General features: G+C 34.5%; 5 protein-coding genes across 13 annotated transcripts in view; 2 read left to right on the top strand and 3 right to left on the bottom strand.

Moving 5' to 3' along the window:
- The window catches only part of LOC122395458 (nuclear hormone receptor FTZ-F1), an 85,695-nt gene extending 78,384 nt beyond the window's left edge, over nucleotides 1-7,311 (bottom strand). The window contains exons 1-2 of one of the 3 annotated variants that reach the window (XM_043393066.1): nucleotides 6,975-7,311; nucleotides 5,100-6,122 (exon numbers count right to left, since the gene is read on the bottom strand). In XM_043393066.1, the coding sequence (XP_043249001.1) occupies nucleotides 5,100-5,379 (280 nt within the window). In that variant the 5' untranslated portion in view covers nucleotides 5,380-6,122; nucleotides 6,975-7,311. Of the gene's footprint in view, nucleotides 1-5,099; nucleotides 6,503-6,974 lie in introns of those variants that run through there. The other 2 variants (XM_043393065.1, XM_043393067.1) reach the window with 2 other exon arrangements.
- A 116-nt stretch (nucleotides 7,312-7,427) lies between these two features.
- Nucleotides 7,428-10,151, bottom strand: LOC122395460 (probable medium-chain specific acyl-CoA dehydrogenase, mitochondrial). The gene is made up of 10 exons (XM_043393068.1): nucleotides 9,795-10,151; nucleotides 9,532-9,610; nucleotides 9,279-9,446; nucleotides 9,089-9,189; nucleotides 8,926-9,006; nucleotides 8,545-8,675; nucleotides 8,363-8,471; nucleotides 8,133-8,273; nucleotides 7,782-8,057; nucleotides 7,428-7,699 (listed from the first exon to the last, which is right to left on the bottom strand). Exons 1-10 carry the CDS (start codon nucleotides 9,807-9,809, stop codon nucleotides 7,547-7,549), a joined length of 1,254 nt encoding a protein of 417 aa, XP_043249003.1. The 5' UTR covers nucleotides 9,810-10,151; the 3' UTR covers nucleotides 7,428-7,546.
- A 1,771-nt stretch (nucleotides 10,152-11,922) lies between these two features.
- On the top strand, nucleotides 11,923-13,479 carry LOC122395463 (metallophosphoesterase domain-containing protein 1). Of its 2 annotated transcripts, XM_043393077.1 has the most exons (6): nucleotides 11,923-12,064; nucleotides 12,156-12,279; nucleotides 12,401-12,545; nucleotides 12,620-12,842; nucleotides 12,914-13,140; nucleotides 13,204-13,479. In XM_043393077.1, the coding sequence occupies exons 2-6, from the start codon at nucleotides 12,157-12,159 to the stop codon at nucleotides 13,329-13,331; spliced, it is 846 nt and encodes a 281-aa protein (XP_043249012.1). In that variant the 5' UTR covers nucleotides 11,923-12,064; nucleotide 12,156; the 3' UTR covers nucleotides 13,332-13,479. The 2 variants fall into 2 exon arrangements, with proteins under 2 accessions (XP_043249012.1, XP_043249011.1); XM_043393076.1 differs by having other exon boundaries at nucleotides 12,914-13,479.
- A 666-nt stretch (nucleotides 13,480-14,145) lies between these two features.
- LOC122395462 (ribose-phosphate pyrophosphokinase 1) lies at nucleotides 14,146-22,424 on the bottom strand. Of its 5 annotated transcripts, none has more exons than XM_043393072.1 (7): nucleotides 22,255-22,424; nucleotides 20,590-20,797; nucleotides 19,674-19,857; nucleotides 17,180-17,203; nucleotides 15,832-16,055; nucleotides 15,435-15,768; nucleotides 14,146-15,365 (listed from the first exon to the last, which is right to left on the bottom strand). In XM_043393072.1, the coding sequence occupies exons 1-7, from the start codon at nucleotides 22,319-22,321 to the stop codon at nucleotides 15,273-15,275; spliced, it is 1,134 nt and encodes a 377-aa protein (XP_043249007.1). In that variant the 5' UTR covers nucleotides 22,322-22,424; the 3' UTR covers nucleotides 14,146-15,272. The 5 variants fall into 5 exon arrangements, with proteins under 5 accessions (XP_043249007.1, XP_043249006.1, XP_043249009.1 ...); XM_043393071.1 differs by lacking the exon at nucleotides 17,180-17,203 and adding an exon at nucleotides 18,499-18,570 and having other exon boundaries at nucleotides 22,255-22,422; XM_043393074.1 differs by lacking the exons at nucleotides 17,180-17,203; nucleotides 22,255-22,424 and adding exons at nucleotides 18,499-18,570; nucleotides 21,621-21,727.
- On the top strand, nucleotides 21,645-24,212 carry LOC122395464 (ubiquitin-conjugating enzyme E2-22 kDa). 2 transcript variants are annotated; one of them, XM_043393079.1, is made up of 5 exons: nucleotides 21,645-21,779; nucleotides 22,880-23,032; nucleotides 23,357-23,439; nucleotides 23,532-23,695; nucleotides 23,760-24,205. In XM_043393079.1, exons 1-5 carry the CDS (start codon nucleotides 21,717-21,719, stop codon nucleotides 23,897-23,899), a joined length of 603 nt encoding a protein of 200 aa, XP_043249014.1. In that variant the 5' UTR covers nucleotides 21,645-21,716; the 3' UTR covers nucleotides 23,900-24,205. The 2 variants fall into 2 exon arrangements, with proteins under 2 accessions (XP_043249014.1, XP_043249013.1); XM_043393078.1 differs by lacking the exon at nucleotides 21,645-21,779 and adding an exon at nucleotides 22,559-22,794 and having other exon boundaries at nucleotides 23,760-24,212.
- Nucleotides 24,213-25,042: the final 830 nt, after the last annotated feature.

The raw sequence follows: 25,042 nt of genomic DNA on the forward strand, positions 1-25,042 counted from the left end.
CGTGAGTGTGTTCGAATCGATGAAGTTATCGATATTTTCGTAAAATTCGTAGCTTGAAAAGAAACAGCGAAAATTCCACTTTAGAATTTTGCATCCACTAACATCTCTAAAAAGCAAGGGTTCCTTTTATGGGACAGAAATATCCTCGTTAAACGTAAATGTCATAAATATATCGTTGAAAGTTTTTTCTCGAAACCGTGCTCCTCGAATTGGTTCGCCATGAGATCTCAAGAACGAATGCACCGATCGACTTCAAACTTGACACACATATAAACTAGATACCAGCTTATCGTTTGTGCCAGAACGAAGTCGATGTTTGCAACAGTTTTTTTTCTCGAACGTGTTTTTATGCGATAAAATTAAAAAACTGATATTCTTCCTTCGATGAAACTACCCTCTCGTCGAACTATATTTCGTATAATTCGGGATACAATATAGCGAGGTCGCAAATTAAACTCTTGAGGGTTGGGACCGACTACTGCTGCTGTAATTGCACTATCTTTTTTCATTTTCTACATGCATACATTATAAGCAGGTAAATTAAGATATTAAAGACTTGAGTAAGACCTTTACCCGTTACGATACCTCTAAAAATAGCTTTCTAAAAATGGCGACCCTAGATAAAACATTTCTTCGTACGGGCCTGACTATGGTCTAAGCTGCCCTTAGCTGCTCGTATTTCTGTCAATTCACTTGTTTCGGGAGCTGAAACGTGTAAACTTAGACACCTACTCGACTTTACGACCTCGCTATATCGTGGCCCGTGCTATACATGTTATTCCGGTACGAATAGCCTAGATCAAAACGTCCAAGTCCACACGTCCGGATGAAAGGGGTAAAAATTGTACGTTTAACGAAAATAAAGAGCCTCGTTTTCAGTGTTTGTAGGGTTAACGCGAGAAAACGAGTAAAACAGAGAAAAGAAACATCGTCGACAATGAGCGCAGAGAATGATCTGTCGTTCGGTGTCTGGAAGGCAAATATCCGGTCTCCTCCACGAAAATAACGAAGGCTCGCGAACGTCACGGATGCTCCCGACGCGACTGCATCGCTGAAAGAGACCCGACAGGGGTTCGAGTGTCTCCGCTATTCTTTCGCGTTCTTTTCAAGAAGCTACGCGACCAGGTTCGACCGAATCGCCACGCTCGAGCGGATTCAACGCCGGCTGGTTAAGTGGCGGCGGTTCGAAAAACGAGAGCGTTAATTGCAAACGCGGTTAAGAGGTAAAAATGGGGGGAGGGGGGCATGAGTAAGAAGAAAAGAGGAACGGTAACACGTCGCCACCTGATCGAGGATCGAGAAAATGGTGCGCGAACCGCCCTTGAGGAACACTACCTTGCAACGAGCCCGCGTAATCGCGCAATGCCACGCCGTCGCTAATTATCCGCAGTTAATGCTGGCGAGAGCCATGAATATTCATACTTGACATCTTTATCGCTGGGAACAGAAATTGGAGTCGGTCGTACGAGGCACCAATTTGACCCACCTTCCACGAATCGATAGCCGTCGCGCCGCGATTAAGGAAATTACGGATACTGGCCTCGCTTCTTGCGCGTTAGGGATACAAACAACGCTCGTTGTCAGATCGTCTCCGTCGAAAGTGATTTAAAACAATTTTACGCGAAAAGCTAAAGTAAAACACGATGGCAACTCGACAGCTCGACGGTGACGAATGAATAGACGCCGACTCGAGTCGAATTTCGTGCCCAGTGCACGTTGTGTGCACCTGCCTGATCCACGAGCGACGATCGTACAAAGAATCTTTACTGCGTAGTGAAATCACGACCAGCGATTATTAGTTATTAGTAGAGCGGAATTAACGGTCCTGATTTTATAGAAAATACATTATCGAATAAAAGTAACTTCTAACGATGAAGAAGTCGCTTTCTATTTGCAAGAACCGCGCGAGCTCTTCGGCGAACCAAATATTTTAGTTTCGAAAACTCTTTCGGATTACCGATACAGGCGGTATTTGTTCTGTATTTAGCGGAGTCCTGAGTTAAAATCGTCCTGACTCGGATCTGGGTCAGTGGACTGTCAACGTGTTAAAAACCCGGCAGCTCGAGCTTCAAAGGAATACCGGCACGCGCATCGGTGCCACAGCCACTAATACAAGCTAAACGCTTTAAAACTTTTATCGAAGATCCGACTCGTGTTCTAAATTAATAACACAATATGAAGCGTACCAAACATACAGTTACCCACCCACTCGAATTCCCATATTATAACGGTGATTCGTTGCAAATGAAAAGAAACATGTCTCTTGTGAATTCTTGCCATTTTTAGCAAACTTTGTTACCTCTATTTACGAAGTAATTTCGTTAATATTAACAATACCCAATTACAAAACCGATACAGAGGTATAGTATATACAATAAAGCCTACTCTATACCGCAGTGTCACCCATCCCAGTACTAACTGCGTCCAACGTTGCTTAACTTTGATGGTCAAAGGAGAACCTGTGTTTTCAACGTGGCATATGACAGTTGACATATTTTGTTTCTAATTTATTGTAATAGTTTTAAAAACGACGACTCGATTCATAAGAAACAAATTTTTTTTTATTCATAGCGAATCACCATTGGGAAAAATTTTAATGGGAGATTTTAGAGGCCAAAATAAGACGGAAATCAAGAATACTAATTTGTTGATGGAGATTTTGTTAAAAAGTTATTAACGTTTAAAGTTCCGCCCGTACTGAATTTTTTTCTCGAAAATGCGCAGGATTTCGGGGGTATGTGTAATGACCAAAAATGATTGTAATTGACCCGCGTAACTGAAAATAATTTTTTCCAGAACGATTTGAAATTTTTTTTTCGCCGAAAAATTTCACATCTTCTCGAATTTTTTTCTCGAAAGTAGGTGGGATTTCGAGGGTATGTCTATTCACCAAAAATTATTGTAATCGATCCCCCTAGCTAAAAATAATTTTTTTAGAATGATTTGAAATTTTTTAATTTCGTCGAAAAATTTCTGTATTTAGGAATTTTTTTCTCGACACTGCATAGGAATTCGAGGGTATGTCTATTCGCCAAAAATGATTGTAATCGATCCCCCTAGCTAAAAATAATTTTTTTAGAATGATTTAAAATTTTTTAATTTCGTCGAAAAATTTCTGTACTTAGGAATTTTTTTCTCGACACTGCATAGGAATTCGAGTGTATGTCTATTCACCAAAAATAATTGTAATTGACCCCTGCTACCAAAAATAATTTTTCGAGAACGATTTGAAAATTTTGTTATCGCCGAAAAATTTCAGCATCTAATCGAATTTTTTTCTCGAAAGTGCGTGAGATTTCAAGGGTATGTCTATTCACCAAAAATGCTTGTACTTGATCCCTGTAACTAAATATAATTTTTTCAGAATGATTTGAAATTTGTTAATTTAATTAGTTAATAACTTTTTAAATAAGCCTCAGTCAAGAAATTGATATTCTTAATTTCCGTCTTATTTTGGCCTCCAGAATCTCCCATTAAAATTTTTCCCAGGTGTGGCCGATCACCCTGTATGTAGCGGGAACACTGGGATTGTTTTAGAGAGAGAAAAAAAGGCTCGTCTCGCAATGTTTTACCGATGCACCGTGGCAAGGAGCATGGCGTAAAGAAGAGGGGGGGCGAAGGGACCGAGACGACGCGGTGGGGGGGCAGAGGTGTGCGCGTCGTCGACGTAAATAAAGGCAACCCGACGAGTCTTGTTTCATCGAACCGCTATGTTGTCCGCGAAGGGTCGGTGTAACGTTCATAAAGAAACACTCGAAGGCTGTCTGTTCTAAATCTGAGGCAACGACGATGGCCGGAGCTCGTTTGCATCTTCGCTTTGGAATTTGCGCCGAAACGCCTGTTGCGCATACTGCACGTCCAACCGCGGCGCGACTGACGCTTGAAGAATCGGCGTCGCTTTGCGCACCCTCGATTCCTTGGCAACGGTACCCGAACTTCACCGAATGCGAAAAAAATATGCCTGGGTACACTGTCCGTACTTATTTTCTATTTCTCGTAAGTATGTTATATACAACAGAGATTCACGTTCTTCAAAAACATTGACCCTTTCGAAGGGCCCAATTGGAACTTCAAGGAGAAAGTGTTTCAAGCATAACGTTTTCAGAAATAGGCAAAATTCTTATCGAGACTCCGTTATTCAATTATAAAATGCAATATTTCACAACACACAAATGAATAATAACTATATTATTTCTTACTAATTATTCGAGACAAATTTTGCCAATCTCTGATATCGTTTCTAAGAAGTAGAATTTATATGGTTTACGGTACGCTCGTCTACCGTGCATTCCATATGGAACAACGCTCTTCTTTCATACTGCGTATAGTTTGATCTGCATATACATAAATTCTATTCTCTTGGCGCTAGTTCTCTCGTGTGCATGTCATTTACAGAGAACAAGTTTACGGATAAACATGCTTCGGAGATATATCCACCGATAAAGATTGCGAACGCGCGTTATTGAATAAACGATCGACGAACGCGCGCAAAAAATATCGCCGATGAATGAAATTCATTCCTGGCCGTTTTATTAAGCGCGAATCGTAATAAAACCACGTTGTTAACCTTTCTGCTACGAGCGTTTCGTACTGTTGCTACTTACGTGCAAGTACAAGAGAAGTACGAACAAAGCTATCATAGAAATTACGGTGTAATGAAATCATCTGAAAACATAATGCCCGCGCGTTGCAGCAACGAGGAAAAATAAGACCGCGTGTACCTGTAACTTCGGAAGTGGACCGAGTCGAAAGAGCGAGCGAAATAAACGCGCGCGAGCTGGAAAGAGAACGTCAAAGCGGGCAAGCGAGAGAAAAGGGGAGGGGGAAGGGGGTTAAGGCAGAAAGAGGCAGCCAGCGAGCGAAAGAGAAAGAGAAAACAGACAACGTGTAACGCTGGCGGGAGAAGGAGAGGAAGAAAGGAGGAAAGACCGCGAACAGAAAGAGAGACGGAGACGGTTAAAAGCGAAAGCCAGAACGAGCAAACGGCAAAGAGCGAGAGTGAAGCAGGAGGGCAAAGCGCAGAAGAAAGAAGGGAGTTTGGCAAGCGGTACGCTACGGCAACAAAGAACTCGAGAGCATAGAAATGTCGTTGAGGTTACCTGATGCATCGTTCGCTGGCAGATCAGTGATCAAGCTAACCCGTGGTTGTGAGTGCGATTGCTGCTGCGCCTGTTGCTGTTGCTGCTGTACCTGATGAAGGCTCTGCTGTTGAGATCCCGTCAGAGGCAGATTAGCCGCGGTGGTGTTTTCAGTCAGGATGGTCGGTACCGAGGAGGAGGAAGACGACGATGATTCCGTAAGGGCCGTCGTGGTGGTGTTCTCGAGGGCCGTGTGGCCCCCACCTTCCCCTGTCCCCGTAGCCATTCGGCCCTCGTGCATTCCAGCAGACAGACAGACGGGGGTCCCTCCTCCAGCACGTCGTCCCCGAGCGCACGCACTTCTCTCGAGAAACACCTACACTCTCTTACGTGCCCTCGCTCTCTTTCTCGCCCCCCGTCTATCTATCTGTCTGTCCCGCTTCCTTTCGAGAGAAGCGCGCGCTCGGTCTGGTTCCTTCCTTCTCTCTCCCTCTATCGCACGGTTTTCCCTCTCCGTCTCGCTCTCTCACTCTTTCTCTCTCTCTATCTCGTCCTCCTCGTGTGCGCACGCTCTTACTATCCTCCTCTCTTTTTACTACTACGCTCCCCGCGCCGGCCAGCGCCGTCTGAGCGTACCGAAACTACACCGTCTCTTTCAACCAAACATCGGTATATCACACAACAGCGACATCACACACGCCCGCGGAAAAATGAGCCCCGCGCGGATTATTAACCTCCTGTCCAGCGGCTCGAAAAAAATCGAACGTTAGACAAATGTAGGTCTGTAGGCCACTTCACTTACACTTTGCATCGGGACGGGCACTCCCTTAGTCAAGCGAGCGTCCGGCGCACCGTTGCGCTCTGACAGCACGAGTTCCAGGACCGTAACCTGTGCGTAATGAACCGCGGCTTATCTGCCGTATCGATACCGCGTACCGGAATCACTTTTTTCGATGATCGCCTTTCAGTCGATGCCATTGCTGTCCTACATCTATAAATACTGATTTCACGGGCGTTCTGTTCGTTCCGACGTAATGTTAACCTCTTGACAATTGTACGGACAGTATGTTACAATATCGTGTATGTCACATTCGTAAGATTAAAGCGGAATGCATTGTACGGACGCTGGAAGAAAATTCTCTACGTTTTATCTGTCATTCGACTGTATTTCGATCGATCCTGCAAACTCGATAGCATGTATTTTTACGACGTATGGAAAATGTCACCCTTCATATATGGTTACGAGTTTTTAAAAATTCCGCGATACATTAATTTATCAATATCTCGGTTAAATGTATTACTACATTTGCGATTATAAATTTTCATGGAATATTATTCTTCGAATCGTACATGTACGATGCTAAAATTTTTAATATTTGCGCATAAAAAATTACTCGACCGATGAGTAATGTGATAAACAATGCCAAGTATTTTCTTCCTTTACGATAATTTCGATATATTTGATACGAATGAATTGTTGACGATATAGCTTGCACCCTTTTTTACGAATGCCAGGCACGTCAGTGGATATCGAAAGGGAAAATACTATACTGATCTTGCAAATGCCACTTATCAAGGAAGAGAGCGTCCAAATATATTTTAACGTTTAAAGTACAAAATTACGGACACCCGAATAGTCTCGTAATACTTAGCATTCGGCTTTGTAATATCGAACAATAACAGAGGGGAAATTAATTTGAAAGAAAGAACGTATCGACCATTATTTTACAAGGGTACCAGGATTTACTAGACACGGTACTGTGTTCCAATAATGTATCGCAGAAAGACGCAATTTCCGAAGGATTTCTCTGCCCTCTCGTGTTTGCGAGCATTTAGAATCTGCGAATTGAAAGGCTGTCAAATGCGTTTTTCGGGTTAGAAATGTTGTCAATTTACCACTGTCTTAAATACGACGATACTGTCTAAGTAGGTCAGGTGTCACAATATCTGGTCGTCCTATTATGGGGCGCTTTTACACCGAATGTTGCATAACTCGTCACGCACGACTTCACCAAATATAACCGTGTAAAAACTATAGCCTGACGGACATAATGCGATGTAATCCCTTTTCATTGTACAATACACTTGACTAACGCTTTCGGACAACGCCAGCAGCGCTATCTGGCATCGAAAAGCGCGAAATATGAAACATAGAATAGCTCTATTCGTAAGTGCATTCACGGTATTCTCTAACTAGTAATGAGAAATATTATAAAATAAAAACACCCGATTAACGAATCGTAAAATATTGACGTTTAACAATGTACATACGAAATGTTACAAAAATATACATGCGTAAATACATAATGTATGTAATATTATATTCATAGAATACTTTTATTGTAAGTGGCAGAAAATAATTTTCTGTATGTGCACACACCTTAAATATATCAAAAAATACATATTTATATAAGAATAATTACTTCGGTCCTTATTAAATAAATAATGCAATACTGAATATAAAATCATTATATACTCCTTTCTTTAGCTCCGTTAATAAGATGACGTGATATAATCAGTCTTTGAATTTGGGCAGTGCCTTCATAGATTTGATAAATCTTTGCATCTCGCATCAACTTCTCAACCGGATACTCGGTATTGAAACCAGCACCACCAAAAATCTGGAACATAGTAAAAGTATAAAGTAATAAATGGAAATGATAACAGTCAACTAGATATGCGTCATTAAAATCGATTTCGTACTTGCACTGCATCTGTTGCACACTTATTAGCTATATCTCCACCGTAACATTTTGCAATACTGGCAAGAGCTGTTGCTGTTGGAAGACCCTGATCAGCAGCCCAAGCCGCTTTCATCCATGCCAGTCTGGCCGTTTCGACGCCAACTGCCATATCTGCGAGCATAAATGCTACAGCTTGATGTTCCGCTATTGGTTTATTAAACGTTTTACGTTCTATTGCATATTTTGTAGCTTCATCTAGCGCCCTCTGCGCCAAGCCAATAGAGCCAGCTGCCACCTATAAGAAGAATAAAATAGAACATTCAAACATTTCAGTTTCGTTTCTTCCTTTTAAGAAATATCATTGTCATACCATAGGTCTGGTCTTATCAAAGGTTTTCATAGCAATTATAAAACCTTTGCCTTCCGCGCCTAAAACATTTTCTTCCGGAACGCGAACGTCTTCGAACGTTATCATTCGAGTGTCGGAAGCTCTTTGACCCATGTTTATTTCCTTAGCATTCCAAAACAATGCAGTTTCAATTAACAAAATGCAATGATTTCAAAATAATATATCAACACTTCGATAATAAGAAAATTTACCTTACGACCAACCGATAAACCATCGCTTTCACGTTCAACGATAAAAGCTGTAAAAGCTTTACTTACTGACGCCTTTGGGTCAGGATTTGATCTTGCCAACACGAAATACCTAAAGAACATTGTTTTCTTAATGTACTAAACAATATAAGTAATATTACAGTGTAACTATAAATTGATTATACCAGTTGGCAACACCTCCATTTGTTATCCACATTTTTGTTCCATTAAGAATCCATTCTTTTCCTTTCTTCTCGGCTCTCGTTTTAACGCCCGCTACATCGGATCCGGCCCCAGGTTCAGTAACACAATATGCCTGTAATTTTTTTATTGTAAAAATAAAAATTACGATTAACCCCTTGCACTATTTTCACGAGTCTGACTCGCGATGAAAATTTTAGGCCAAACTTGAATACCACGGAGTCGAACTCGTAAATATCGATATTCCGTCGATCGATATATCATGTTTCGGGCGTATGGGTTAGGCACGGCTTTTTTTCGAATTTCAGCGTAGTGCAAGGGGTTAATAGTACATATATATTTAAATTTTTATTCAACTATCTTACAGCAACAAGTGGTTCCTCAATGAGTCTTCCAAGATATTTCTTTTGTTGTTCTTTTGTTCCAAATGCAATTACTGGAGCTTGCTACAGATAAAATACATCCAATTTAAAATGCAGTGTGTCCGATTTATACAAATACAAGTTAAAAACGTCCTATAATACTAACACCCAATCCCGATCCTTCTAATGCAGTTGATATTCCTGTACAACCATACGCAAATTCTTCCGTAACTAAACAGCTGTCGAAAATGCCAACTTCCATTCCTCCTACAACAGTAATGATTTGTAAATTTCTGATTAATAGAAACTTATAAGTTACATACATATAGCATGCTTTCATTTATTTATAATTATACCGCAATGTGCAGGAACATGTCCATTCAGAAGTCCTAAACTCCACGCTTTCTTTATAATATCCCATGGATATTTTCCACTTTTATCATATTCAGAAGCTACTGGTATAATTTCTTCTCTTGTAAACTTCCTTGCCAATTCTTGCATTTCTCTCTGAGTATCTGTTATTGCTAAAATAAAAATTAACCATATAATAAAATAATAAGAAAAGTAAAATTGTAACAGGATCCGCTTGTACTACATTATCACGCTTACCAAAGCTGCATCCTGTAACAGACTCAGTTTTTGTTGAAAATAATTGCATCAACTTATGACTTGTCTTTTGTTTCAATACCTAGAAATCGTATAATATGTAGTTGAAAATACCGTAATTTTATATAAACTGGCATATTAAATCCTTGTATCAAATTATTTTCACATATTTATGAAAATGATAATTTAATAGATATTTACATAACTCGTTTAAAATTTTATACTGTATGGAATACTCGTTTTATATTTCTTGATAAATTACTTACTGATCGCAGAAACATTTTAGCAGCTGCTTGTTTCTAATGTCGTAAGAATATATTGTTGAACAACGAAGTTACAGCGGTATAATTAGTCCTGAATACTGGATGAATTATGAACTGCTTATATGTGGCAGTTGTTGTGCATTTAAAAATCAAAACAAAAAAAACTGCCGTACTAAACGAGAACATTTACATATTAAATACTGATAAAGATTAAAGTCCACTCGGACTGAGCTTTTAATGAACAAAGTGCAACTAATGTCGTCAAGTATGTTGATCATTATTTGCACTTTACCCTAAGGCTAGTCCAACGTTAAATGCATATCCATACGTCTTTCGAATTGCACGTATACATATACGTGCATCCACATGAACAATCCAAACTGTAAATTTTAAATGGACCACGCACATTAAAGTACTCGTATATTCGCATAGATCTGCGTCCAATGTTGAGTTTCAATTAAATTTTCATTTCGAATTAATCGTGCAATTTGAAATCCGCACGAATGCATATTCGATGTGCAACCACCTTTAAACATTAAATACCATTCATACGTTTGTTTTGAAGTTGAATGCAGTTTGAAGAATGGTGATTGACGTGAGGCTAAAAAAAAATTCTAGATAAACAGCTAATTGATCATCGTCAAAACACATTTCCACCACTTGTAAATATGTTTACACGCTGGAAATAAAACGTTGATGATAGTACTACAATTATAGCGTTATCATTATTACTAGTCATTTTTTTTTTCTATGTACTTTCTTTATTCTTACTTTGTATCACAAACGTAGATATCGGTTATATGTATTTGTGATACTGATAACAATCTCAGCAGTAACAACTATCACGATTAGTTTCGAAACTTATAAAGATAGTTATTATTGGGAAAGTAGCTCTTAAAATCACGAGATGATTAATTGCTACAGTCATTAAAATCTGAAAAAAATATTATACAGGGTGTTCGGCCACACCTGGGAAAAATTTTAGTGGGGTATTCTAGAGGCCAAAATACGACGAAAATCAAGAATAACAATTTGTTGATAGAGACTTTGTTAAAAAGTTATTAACGTTTGAAGTTCCGCCCCTACTGAATTTTTTTCTCGAAAATGCGCAGGATTTCGGGGGTACGTGTAATGACCAAAAATGATTGTAACTGATCCCCGCAACCGAAAATAATTTTTTTAGATCGATTTGAAAAATTTTTTTTCCGTCGAAAAATTTCACACCTTCTCGAATTTTTTTCTAGAAAGTGGGTAGGATTTCGGGGGTATGTCTATTCACCAAAAATGATGGCAATGGACCCCCGCAACCGAAAATAATTTTTCCAGAACGATTTGAATTTTTTGAATTTCATTGTTAATAACTTTTTAACGAAGCCTCCATCGACAAATTGGTATTCTTGATTTTCGTCTTATTTTGGCCTCTAGAATCCCCCATTAAAATTTTTCCCAGAGATGGCCGAACACCCTGTATAAGCAATCACAATTTCAATTCCATGAATAAATGAATCATTGTGACTATAAATAGGCCACGTATATGTAAATTTATATTGAACAAGATACATAAAATTAAGCAATACTTAACTATTTGACATAAAAAATTACATTGAAATGTGAATAAATTTGTTTACATTGGATTGTATGAATACAGAAATTTAGGCGGGAAAACTTTGATCATTTTACCGGCATATAAATAATTTCGAAAAACTTCGAAGCTACATTAAAGCATTTAAATCGGTTCAATATGGTTGAATACAGGTAAATTAGAGAATACGTAAAATGTTGTAAGTAACAAAAATCAATCGTCTGAGTTATAATAAGATAGAGAGACGACTTGATGGCTAGGTACGCTGTCCTCACATGCATTGTCATTATTGGCTGTGTCGATCACCACTACAATTCCATCGTGTGACGAAGAACGCGAATAAAACGTATCAAGGAAAAATAAGATAAAACCATATTGAACGTCATTGGCGTAGCCATAAGTTCAAAGTATTAACCATAAATAAGACAAACCTTTATCTTTCGTGGATGTGGAGATCCTACTACTATGTAGCGTGACGTAAGAGCGGGAGTTTCTGGTGGGAATTAGGCGGCGCGAAGATCCACTCCCCTAGCCCCTTGCAACGTTCGGTTCCTCGGTGCTTGCCCAACAAGTCATCTCTCTATGAAATGAATAAATGAGTAAATGAATCTTCACCCAAATTTAGAATTGCCATTATTGGTAATGTTGTGAATTTTCACACATAAAAAGTACAAAATGAAATTAAATTAACGTACGTATACGATTAGTTAACTGTGACAATTGTCACTCTGATTTATTGTTACAATAACAATTGCATCTGACAGTTCTGTTAATCTTTCCAGCATGGAGATAGAGATTCATCCATTAACAAACGATCCTACAGAAGCCTGGCATGAATTGTCACAAAAGCAGAAAGTCATCAAAATAAATGCTAAACATCCAACAACCGATGCTCCAAATGACAAGGTAAAATATTCAGACCATCAGTTATTTTTATTTATTATAAGATGTCTGTTTGAATCTGACTCAGTGTCGATGTTATAAATTGTGAATAAAATAGAATTTAATATGCTTAATTATATTGTAGCTTCGCGTTGTCTGTATGAGTGATACTCATTCGTTAACGCCGTTCTTAAAATTTGATATACCTATGGGAGATATCTTCATCCATGCTGGAGATTTTACAAAATGTGGCAATTTACAAGAAGTTATAGAGTTTAATAAATGGATTGGTGAGCAATTCAATATGAAAATAACTACTGTACGTATCTTATATTATTAATGTATATATTTTGTATTATTGCAGGTAATTTGCCGCATAAAAATAAAATTGTTATTGCTGGTAATCATGAGCTCAGTTTTGATTCAACATTTACACATCCCTTTGACATACCCACATTGGGAATGTCCAGAGACATTCTGGCAGAAGCCATACAAACCACTAATGTTAAGGATTATTTGACAAATTGTACTTATTTAGAAGATTCCGAAATTATAATCCATGGAATAAAGTTATATGGTTCGCCATGGTAAATATGTTTATTTACGTTAACGTTAAAATTAATTTAAAAACTTAAAAAACGATTATTCCGTGTTTCAGGCAACCAGAATTTTGTAATTGGGCATTTAATTTACCTCGCGGAGAACTGCTTCTTTCGAAGTGGAATAGGATACCGTCAGATACAGATATTCTTATAACGCACACGCCCCCTATAGGTCATGGTGATTTATGCTGTAATAAAGTACGAGCTGGATGTGTAGAATTACTGTCTACGGTACAGAATCGAGTTCAACCAAAGTATCACGTTTTTGGTCATATACACGAAGGTAATGTCTATATTTTTTTGTTTTTTTTTCGAAAGAAATTACATGCTAATATCTTTGTAATAGGGTATGGTATTTCAACTGATGGCAAGATAATATATATAAATGCGTCAACATGTGATCTAAATTATTTGCCAAGTAATCCACCAATAGTTTTCGATATAAAGCTACCACCAGGTTGTAGTAAATCATAAAAAATGCGGAACATAGCAATAAATTTCATAATTGTATTTCTTACATGAGAAGTATTTGCAAAAAAAAAAAAAAAAATAGAACGTTTAATGTGTTTATCAATAGATTTATACGAATTTCTTTAGAAATTATGCACTCTTTCATCCTAGATATTTTATTTAAGAAACCATGAAGAATACAGAAATGTAATAATTTATGGTTTCGTGATAGTACCTTCTATTTTGTAATATTAAAAGAAGTCTCGAAATTAAATGATCATTATAATCTCGTTACATGTAAATAGCTTATATAATTTAAAAGAATAACTTAACAACTATGTATTCAAACAAATTATAGCAATTTTATATGTTGTATTTTATAAGATTTGTAAATTTTTTTTAAACGTAAAAGTAAACAATTTTGTACCTCCACGAAGTCATTATATATAATACTAAAATCAAATGATAAATTATGTTAAATAATTGATTTTTTATTTTTATTATTATTTGTACAGAATAATATTCTGTGATGTAATTATGTAATATATTATTTTATGTATTTACGATGTTCCTTTCCCAATTGGTAATTTTTATAATTATTTTATTAGAATACACAGCATAATGTAATAATAAACATTTATTAATCATACAATTCAATAGAATATAATGAAATTAAAGTATTATAGTGCAATATATAAATCATAGGTCAATATATAGTAATTAATAATAGAAATTGAATTAATTTGATATTTAACTAATGAAGTAATTGTACTTGAGGATATTTGCTTCAATTACATTTATAAAATTATAGCGTTTATTCTAAGAAAGTATTTCTAAACACTTAAACACGGTATAGTTCGTAAGTATGGCATTCAATTTAAGCTATCTTTGTATTAGTAGTCAAATAAAAATAATAGCAATTGTGTACATAATTTTTCCAATATAGAAATAAAAAAATAAAAATTGTATTTTTTTTAAGATATTTATTACAATGTTCAATTCATTAACAGGTGGCATTTTTTATCGAATTAAGAAAAATTTGCACGTAAATGATGCTGTGTTTATATTGACTTATATTTTCGTGTAATATTGGTCCGAAGCTAAGTAAGTTGATGACTGCAGCAGTCACATTCCTCCATTAAATGAGGTAATAATTGTTTTTGGCAATACAAATATATTCATATAAATAGTTATTTTTGTTTTCTTAAAAATTGTTGTAGTAAAAGATAGTCGAAAAAAATAGTGTCCCTTCAACATTATTTTTCTTATTACATACGATGTAGAAGACAATGTATTAAAGTACAATACCAAATTATATTAGAATTGTAAAAATGTAGTCTTTCCGACGCTTTGCATTATCGTGTGAAAAATTTTACACAGATATTACAAACTTTTTGCGTTTATCTGTAAAAACGAGATATGCCTCTGATGGCGTGATTACATTGCATGAATGTTTATATTTTCACCCATTGCAATAGATTTCATCCCGAGTCACGCATACACGTGCCAGGATAAATGTAAATGTCATTTCGTATTGCAGTAACAGATACGTTACTTTTAACGTTCTGAATAAGTTTTAAATTAAATGATATAATCACTATAATTTAAACAGAACAGTAATGTGTACTGCCTATTAAATAGCAGTCTAGCAAAATTTAATTATCATTAAACACTTTCACTTTGAGAATTCTCGTTGATACCTATCAATTACCAACTTAGTTTTTGCTCAAAATGGATAATACAGTATACTTTTTATCTATCTAATATCTCATTTCCTACATACACCTAGGAAAAAAAGAGCACATACGGTTTTCAATTTAAAAATAGAACACAAGCGCTTGTTCCAAGATTACTCCTGTAGGCAAGTTAGTTTAAACTATACTAAGGATAACAGTAAACGGATGTAAAAAGATTTGCGTTCTTTTTACATAATTCAATACAGTACATTATAGGGAAGATTTATGTCTAATACGGTACATTTGAAAACAAATACGATACAGATTCACCATTGTGAGTCCGTCTCACGGCTTCGGCAAACATCATTGATACATCAATGCACTAAAAAGTACATAAAATTTAATTGGAATTTATTCAAAATCTTATTTAATAGTAATTGTGTCTATCCACCTGTATCTTTGGACAATCCTTCATATGACCATCTTGAGGAATGGTGTTTGTTACTACAACAGCTTCGAAACAAGCATTATTAATTCTGCTAATTGCTGGGCCACTGAAAATGCCGTGTGTTAAAATTGCGTATACTTTCGTGGCACCAGCTTCTAAGAGTTTTTCCGCTGCATGGCAAATAGTACCGCAAGTGTCGGCCATATCATCTACTAAAATGGCGACTCTATCTTTTACATCTCCAACTAATACCATACTGGCAACCTCGTTTGCCTTTTTCCTTTCTTTGTGTATAAGCGCAAATTCTACATTTAATCGATCAGCAATCGATGTTACCCTATTGGGGTCAAAATTCTTTGATATGCTCATTTCAAGTAAATTTCTTATATCAATGCATTACCTTTTGGCACCGCCAGCATCTGGAGAAACAATAATGCTATTTCGCCATTCAACAATATTTTCCTTGATCCATTTGAGGACAGCAGGTTCAGCGAATAAATTATCAACTGGAATGTCGAAAAAGCCTTGAATTTGACTGGCATGCAAATCCATTGTAATGATGTGATCGGCTCCCGCTACCGACAACATGTTTGCTACTAATTTCGCTGAGATAGGTGCACGACTCTGAAAAACAAACAGAGAATTTAAATTTCGCGATATAATGCGAGTCTCTCAAGTCCATTTGCAACTGGAAATATCCTGCAATTTGAAAAAAATTGCTGTTAAAATTTTTGTAGCATTTAAAAAGTTGTAAAAAAATTGATAAACAAAGGTCAGTACAACCAAATACAGGTATATAAAAAAGTCATGTTAAGGAAGAAGAGGAAAAATTAATTATTCGCTTTAGAGGGGACAAAATATAAATACAATGGCTGTTTACTACTGAAATTTTCATTAAAAATTGTACACGTGTACATAATGACTAAAAGAAAAACGATATGTTGCAAATGCACCCCAGTTAGACTCAACAAAAAAAATATAAACAAAGCAGAGTTCAAACTTTAATTATAAAACAGAACACAGTGCATTTTTATTTCTTGGCTTTGCACAATGACACTTAAAACATGGAGAACGGTGAAAAAGAGTATTTTGTAAATTTGAAATAATAACAGAGGTATGTAACAAATGCAATAATAAACTATTAACGTTAAAACAATTAACAAAAATTCGCTTGATAGTGAGAAATGCATTGTGCTCAGGGAAATGATTACAATTAATTCATTTTAATAAAACTGTCTATTGTGAGCATAAATTTCACAAAAGCTGACTAATGTTAACAACTTAACGAATGTTTTTATTTGCAAATCATTTCATTGGCATGACATACTATTTACAAGACAACACAATCACAGTTCTTTCTTGCTAAAGCACTATTTCGTTAATAAGATAGGCACTTTTTGATTAGTATACTTAGACAATAACATTTTCAGCAACATAATAATTAGTACCCATTTAACATACAGATGTGTACCCCGTTATGTGTATATAGATTATTAAGAATGTATGTAGAATGCTATTATATTAATATTTTGCCCTCTCATTCATATATCAATATGCTTTGACCAAATAGTTCATTCATTCATTCATTCATAGGGGTTCCATTGTGCCATATAGCCACAATTATAAGTTTTGTTAGTCCTACAAAGAAAGTTTTGTAAGAAACTAAAAATGATATTACAAATTGAAATTGTTCATCGAGTTATAGTTACAAACGTTTCACTCGACAATTTTATTGCTCTTATACTCACTGTAGAGAGGTCGGGCACAAAATCCTGAAAATACCCAACTATTCAGAAACTTGGAAGTATGCATTAGAAATCTTTTAATAGTTTTACAATATAATCCCTTTAAAACTTACAAGATACGTAAAGATGTATTAAATAAATCATTTATCAACAGCAAAATATTATTATTATATTATTTATAAATTTTTAATAAACATTTTCAATAATTATTATATACATTATTAACAAATCTTCATCAAATTAGTAATTATTATTAATATATTTTTCGAAGCCACAGTACTGTGTAATTATTAATGTCTTAAATCTGTGATACTAATAATAACGCTCTTAACTGAAAAAATTAGTAGACCAAGATAAATTCAATGTATCTTATAATATGAATGCATGAAAGGCCCCCCTCGATGAATTCTAGTATCAGTTTTGCAATGATCACATGGGTTATCTACTTCTGATAACCTTAGATTATTACCAAACATAATATGCTTTCGCTTATAAAATATTTGTTGTTTACTGCTTTGCTAGTTTGTTTTTTTTACTAGTGGAAAATAATGCTGCTTCTTTAGAGAAACCAAGAATGTTGCAAAATTTCAAGAAGTTTTATCCCATTTAAGTTACTTTCCCATAATATACGAAATATAAAATTGATCATTGTACTAATACCACATATATACATTAATTAACATTAATATTTTTCCATAATTGATCCATGCAAATTATGTATATGACTAAAATATTTGTTTCAAACAATGCATGTTCGTTTTTTCCTTTCCTTTTCAAGATTGAAATGCATTTTGAAATTTTAAGTTTTCTCGTGAAATTTATAAAATGAATAATTAATTCTTTTAGTATGATAAGTACCTTTTTTAATGTGCATGCTACACTACATGATTATACATGAAAATTTACTGAAATAAGTAAATGTTTTATTGTATGTATAATTTCCATGCCTTGTTTTAAATTACGAAATACTAGTATAATTATGAGTACCAAATGTTTAAATACAATATATAAATTGTCCGCAATATATTTTTAACGCTGCAAGTTATTTATATACAGGTTACTTTATAACTTTGACTTTTAACATTAACCTACGTTAGTTATGATTTCATTAAAAAAGTATGTATGATGTAATATATAGTGTGTATCCTGTACTAAAAGCATACCATTTGGTACAGCCCAATAAGATAAGCAAGAAAGTTACAAGCATATTTCATATGATGATGAGAATTCATGTTTTGCATTCCAAATATGATATTGCTCCATTGGTCTGTTGCAAAGCTATGAAACAATAAATATATCATAATAAGACCGTTAGAAGTTACCCTGAATTTCCACTCGTTTGACTTCATGATAATTTGATTCTTAGAATTTGAGTTGTCACCTCCATCACCACCCTGTGAAGACATCATATAAAAAAAAAAAATTTAACTCCTTCTCAAATAAGATACAACATCCTTATTGAGAGCCCACGGTGTAATTATAGACACATACAAAAAAAATGTAAACAATCTGGTCAAGCCTCAACCTATGAAATAAAGCATTTGAAATATGTACAAAGTATGATTATTACGTCTGAAACGCTTACTTGAGAGAAATAAGCATATAATAAACATTCAACTACAAAAGTATATGGATATATTATGTAGAGCTGAATTAGGAATTTACATGTTATATTATTTTATTGAAACTGTAACTATACTATGTTTTTCCTACACAAAGTAGCTTCTCTATTTGCATGTGCAAAGCAGTTTAATTGTGTTAATCAATGGCATACATCAACAAGATGACTATTTTGAATCTAAAGTATTAGAATTCACTGAAGCATAATTTTTTGTAAGTTGTATTGTTATGTAAGTGCTTTATATTCACACGATTTTGTTATATTTATTCATTTTATAAAGTAATTTTGTACGGAATATATTTTGCATACATTTGCTTGTTAACAAATAATAATAGAAAATACTAATTTTATTCATTTCTATCGATATCACAAATATTGTATAAATTGTCTTTGGAAGTTAATAGAATGGAATGTATTTTTTAAAGTGAAAAATTATAGAAATATATTATCACACTCTAATATAATATAACAATGTGTGAATACACGTTTTCACATAGGTGTAGACATTTTACACTCAAATGGATATCACAACATAAAGTTAAATCATAACAATAAAGTGCTATTACACATTATCCGAGTATGATACTGATTTCTATAACTGATAGTGATTAACGAGCAATTGAAATTTGTAAAAAAAAATAATGTAAGTAGTAGAAATATACCGACATAAGGTTTTAACAAATATTTTTTATATTATGGTGAAAGTACATACGTATATGTGCTACAAGATACCATATAATGGGGACAAAACTGTAAGATCACAAATAATATAAATAATTTCAATTTCATTCGTTGAAACTATTTTGTTAAGTTTTTATTAATATTCTGTATTAGATAAAAATTATAGACACGTATCATCTTAGCCATGTATCTTACCTTATCCTTCTTGTCTTGTCTTGCATACGGAAAACAAGGAATTACAGCAGTTACCCGAGACGCAGAAGCAATTTTACATGCATTGATCATAATCAATAATTCCATTAAATTGTCATTTACTTCGCCGCTTCCACTTTGTACAATGTACACATCTTCTCCTCGAACAGATTCCCCTATCTCCACGCTAAAAAAACAGATTAAATAAAATGTTTATGAGGAAACTATTACACAATTGTTGTTATAAGAACAAATATGTACCATAAGCAAGATAAATTAATTTAAAAGTGTGTAAATATAGATTAAAAAAGGAAAAAAAAAAAGAGAAAGAGATTAAGAAATTCATACATATTGTACAAGGAATTTATACATATTTGAATTATAGTAACCATATTAATCGATTTGTACATTGAAAAGATAATATCAATGTACCTTACATATTGTTGCTCTAATATTTTATCTTTGACGAATATTTAGGTTTAATTTTATTTTAAATCTTATACAGATAATATGGGCAAACATTGAACAGATGAGTAAATAATAACACGGTAATAAATCATTTTTATCATGGTTGCATACAAGGTGAAATGCGTTCTGATATTTGTGCAGAACATTGATGTTAGAATTAATTAGAATGGTGTATTAATAATTGTACCAGTTGACCTTCAACTTAAACGTCGTAGTTTAGTAGTACAGGGGGGAACCGGCCTGACGCGACAGGGTTGTTTGTACACTGATAGGGTTGATTAATTAATGAAAAAACGATAAATATAAAGAAAAAATGCTAAAAATGCTCTGCCTTTTGAACAAAGAAATGGCAACCGAAAAAATATAAATGAAAATTCGAATGACACGTGGTCAAGACCCAAGTTTAATACAATGACAATAACGTGGTTATAGCGGTGAATGCGACCATTACCATGTTTCGAGGTTGCTAAATTTCTTGGTGACAACCTTCCCAATGTCTATGCCAAGCCTGTCGACGATACGTTGAGCCAAATCTGGATGCGATGTGCCGCTGAAGACTTTGATGTTTGGCATTCTGCTCTGCAAAAGTCGTCCGCGAGAATTTTCTAAATTTGCGCGTAACAAACTCTTGGCACGCACTGGCTGGGACACAGGCATCACTAAAACAGAAATCATATAGAGACTATCCAATCAGAGAGTGTTTCAGAAGCCGGACGTGACGTAAAGTGCTACGCTCCGCCCACCGAATGCCAGACATAACCGCGTAAACGCTTTCTTATCGTGTACTTATTTTTTTTTATCACCTCTGGGAAAATAATAAACTAGAAACGACCAATTTTATTTCGTCGCGTAACGGACATTTCTAACATCTTTATGAACGTCATCGATCACGCTTGTTATGAACGCTGCAATATAACCATATGTTTATGAAGTATTAATAGCCAATTTCATAACGAGGCAACATTTTAAATTCTACGTATCTAAATCATTAACTAAACACTTTATTTCATTCACTTTTATATTAAAATGCAAACGAAAGTGTATCAGCTAGTTTGATTCGTCGTGAAATTAAAATTCATTGCATTTTAAAATATAATTTTCGTATATCGTGTATAAAAAATGTATTATTAATTTTTTTTTACAAAACATACTTGCGACATGTGTACGGATTTTCCTTGGACGTGTATTTACGTGGAATTTCCTTTCTAAATTGTACGGGGAATTGAATTAAAGGCACTAACGCTATAAAAATTGGCCATTATCATTTACAATTTGGCGCCGTAACGAACAACGACGTGAATATAGACGAAATTCAAAAGGGTGAACACGAGCGGGTGACAGTCAACTTGTCCTATCAATGTGGCGCCGGCGGTGATTGAATGATAAATTGGATGGTCCGTGAGCGGAGATTTTGGCATAGAACACGGGTTAGAACGATCGTTTTTCCGAGTAGACAGAGAGAGGAAATTCGAGTACGATTACCTGAAAGGTTCGCGCACGTTGACGCTCTGAGAGAACTTCGTTAATCTATTCGAATGACGATGACAGTGTGCTGACCGTCCCACCGATACGGGAGCTATGGCGAACATCGCGGCACAGAGGATCAAACGCGAATTTAAAGAGGTTATAAGGAGTGAGGAGGTGAGTGAACAATACATTCGCATGACTTTAGGAAGTACGATCCGTCTTTCGCGAAATGAAACTATCAATATCGTTTAACAGTATCGTTTGATTGTACGATATTGTTTCGAGAAAATTTTGCGTGTGGCGTGACAAAAATGTGCCACAATTCATTGGCTAATAAAATCAACGCGAACAAAGCATAGGCACCTGTTGTATTGTATTCTCGACTGTCATCTATTTTTAAAATTGTTGTTCAACATCTCCGAACAAAGGCGTTAAGTGTATTACGTTAAACAAACATTTACATTAATTATTTCGTATTAATTGCAATGATAATTGTACATAAAATCCTGCCCTTTGCGCAGATACTTCAATGAATTAAAAGATAACGTTAATTATGCGTATCAGGATTATTTTTGCTCTACTTTAAATCTAACATAAATGAAGTTTTCCATTTCTCAGAAATAAAATTATCTCGTAAAATGGTACATACCATTGTCCTTTAATTTTTTAGAGCACTGGCATACTTGTTCGGTCTCATGCTGCTCTGGAAGATCCATTTTACACGCACATTAAGATCTGTTTTGATGTAATGTTTTCACATGTTTATACATAGGCAATTTACGTCAGAATGTCACAATCATTATCTTATGACAATTTTGTAAATTATTACTAGAGAACACTATGTCATTTTATTATCAAACATTGACATTGATAAGTCCGTGGTTATATTTTCCAGGCATTTTGAAAAAATGATTTAACGTTTGTAAATATAAATGTTGCACTGCGTGTGATGCTTCCATCCGATAAAAGTAGTATGCGCTTTATAATTTCTAATGAAAATCACATAACTTTTACGTTGTTCGATAAACAGAGTATCTATACAATAGAAATTTACATTGAAATAACCATACAATTGTAATTTTATGTTTCATTGATTTCTTGCATGTTTAGTGTTCATTTGTTTATAAATGAAGAAAAGTGTAGAGTTAATTTTGTTTTATATAAATTGAATGTTGCTATTTTCATTCAGGTAAGTATGTGTTTTTTTTTTTACAAAAGTTACATATTATGAAATTATTTGCTTCTATCATTAACTGTTTGAAACTTTATTACAGGTTGCAAAATGTGCAATAAATCTTGAGCTGGTAAATGATAGTTTTACTGAATTAAAAGGTGAAATTGCTGGTCCACCAGACACACCATACGAGGGAGGCAATTTTGTACTCGAGATTAAAGTTCCCGAGACATATCCCTTCAATCCTCCTAAAGTAAGCACTTTGTAAGTCAATATGATTAATGTATGTTAATGATAAAGAATTGATTTTGTACTGCTTAAGATTAATGCAGATTAGTATAACCCAAAGCATGACAAAGCATTTTCCATGTTGCCTTTTAATTTGAGCTTATAAAAATGTCTCTATTTTGAAATTATTTTACATTTAATCATTTAAATATTGCTCAAAAACTTTTCTTTATTAGTTTTACATTATTTAATGATGAGGGAAAATGTGATATACGAATTATTCAATGCTTATGTACATTTTCTATGATCTAACTGTTATAAATGTTTAAATAGTTATTGTTTCTTGTAGGTACGATTTATAACAAAAATATGGCACCCTAATATATCTTCTGTAACAGGTGCTATTTGTTTGGATATATTAAAAGATCAATGGTGTGTAATTACACAATTAGCTACAATATATTGTACAATGTATTGGTCTAGTACCGTAAAGTGTACTGTGCATTTCAAATATTTGTCTTTAGGGCTGCTGCTATGACTCTACGCACGGTATTGCTATCATTACAAGCTTTATTATCTGCAGCAGAACCAGATGATCCACAAGATGCAGTAGTGGCTAAACAATATAAAGAGCATCCAGAAATGTTTCGTCAAACCGCTAAACATTGGACGTTTGTGTATGCAGGTGGTAGGTATACAGATCCCTTTGGAAATTGATAACCGTTTTCGCGTAAACATTGAAATTATTACAGGACCTGCTAAGATGCCTGATTTAGATTACAAAATAACGCGGTTAACAGATATGGGAATCGAGGAACATGATGCAAGAGTTGCTTTATCTTCTTATGATTGGGATTTGGAACGTGCCTCCGAGCAGCTCTTCAGTTTGTGATAACTGTATAGTTAATGTGTCATATACAAGCACTGATCATTTTGTCATTACAAAACTTTTGTAATACCACACCCAATTATTGACACCATACCAGTTTCATAATCAAATTCAGCACTTGTAACGACAATATTTCAATGGCAAAAAACATTTGCAGGAAATTCATTTAATGTCCTTGAATAATAGTCATTTATTTAACTTGTAAAATAGGCATGAAAAATCAGTAACTAATAAAATCTGTTAAGTCCATCTTGATAGCCACATTTTAAAGAAGAACTTTATGAAAAAAATCATTTTTCATCTTGCGTTTATTAAAAGTTTAATAATGTTGTTTAAACAATTAAATTTTTAATTGTTACAAGAAGTAAACAATGCATTTATCAGATTTCTTTTAAAGAAAAGGTAGCTTTATGTGTTGAGTATTCATTAAATCTCTTTGTACAAATCATTATATATTTTTAAATCTTTCATTGGCCTTTCCTTTTACTGTTGTAATTATATTTTATTAATTGGTTATCTGATTTGTTTTCTGACTGTAGTAAATACATCGTTCATTTTTGCACAGCACAGGATTTAATAAACATTTTTATTTTTATAGATTAATATTTCTGCTTTATAATCTGTTATATTCATTAAAAAAACATTAGTCATTTTGTACTTTTATTGTTAACTTCTAAATTTTTTAAAGCCACAAAGAGGTTGTGCAGTACTGCCTCGCTTTTTGCATAAATCCACATTAACTATGAAATATGCTATTTCGCATTAGTATTGGCACACACCGATGCCTCGAACGATGCGTTTGGCATCTTTTTCAAATCGCAGTGACGCAGTCATTTGCATAACAGGATGGAATTTCTAGATACCGAACGTATGAAACTGCCCAGCACCCTCAGTGTTGTATCTTATTCACTTTTTTCGACTTTGTTGTATGATCGTGAACACATGCAATATGTAGGTAAAATGAGTAATAACTACAATGACCAAACAGGATAATTGAAATTTAGAGCATGAAGGCAACAAGGAAAATGCATTAGTTCAATAGATGTTCTTTACAAAGAAAGGATTTGAATTTGTCACTATTTAATTTAACACACATGTGTATTAGGTTTCGTTTATTCCCAATGTTATTTCCCAATCGCTATCCTT

This window comes from Colletes gigas, unplaced genomic scaffold, assembly GCF_013123115.1.
Source record: "Colletes gigas isolate AHSC1104 unplaced genomic scaffold, ASM1312311v1 Colletes_gigas_Sc00005, whole genome shotgun sequence".
NCBI classification, from domain to species: domain Eukaryota; kingdom Metazoa; phylum Arthropoda; class Insecta; order Hymenoptera; family Colletidae; genus Colletes; species Colletes gigas.

Coding starts and splice junctions, on each gene's coding strand:
- LOC122395460 (XM_043393068.1), bottom strand. Junction 9,447..9,531: donor TGTTACAGGATGCAGCTTTG/GTAAGCGTGATA, acceptor TTTTTATTTTAG/CAATAACAGATACTCAGAGA. Junction 8,472..8,544: donor AATGGAGGTGTTGCCAACTG/GTATAATCAATT, acceptor AATGTTCTTTAG/GTATTTCGTGTTGGCAAGAT.
- LOC122395463 (XM_043393076.1), top strand. CDS start 12,157: ATGGAGATAGAGATTCATCCATTAACAAACGATCCTACAGAAGCCTGG. Junction 12,546..12,619: donor AGAGTTTAATAAATGGATTG/GTGAGCAATTCA, acceptor GTATTATTGCAG/GTAATTTGCCGCATAAAAAT. Junction 12,843..12,913: donor AAGTTATATGGTTCGCCATG/GTAAATATGTTT, acceptor TCCGTGTTTCAG/GCAACCAGAATTTTGTAATT.
- LOC122395462 (XM_043393071.1), bottom strand. CDS start 22,321: ATGGATCTTCCAGAGCAGCATGAGACCGAACAAGTATGCCAGTGCTCT. Junction 20,798..22,254: donor TAAAAAATTAAAGGACAATG/GTATGTACCATT, acceptor TTTCTGTTTTAG/TGATGCCTGTGTCCCAGCCA. Junction 16,056..18,498: donor CAAACGAGTGGAAATTCAGG/GTAACTTCTAAC, acceptor TTTGTTTTTCAG/AGTCGTGCACCTATCTCAGC.
- LOC122395464 (XM_043393078.1), top strand. CDS start 22,708: ATGTTTAGTGTTCATTTGTTTATAAATGAAGAAAAGTGTAGAGTTAAT. Junction 23,033..23,356: donor ATCCCTTCAATCCTCCTAAA/GTAAGCACTTTG, acceptor TGTTTCTTGTAG/GTACGATTTATAACAAAAAT. Junction 23,696..23,759: donor GACGTTTGTGTATGCAGGTG/GTAGGTATACAG, acceptor AAATTATTACAG/GACCTGCTAAGATGCCTGAT.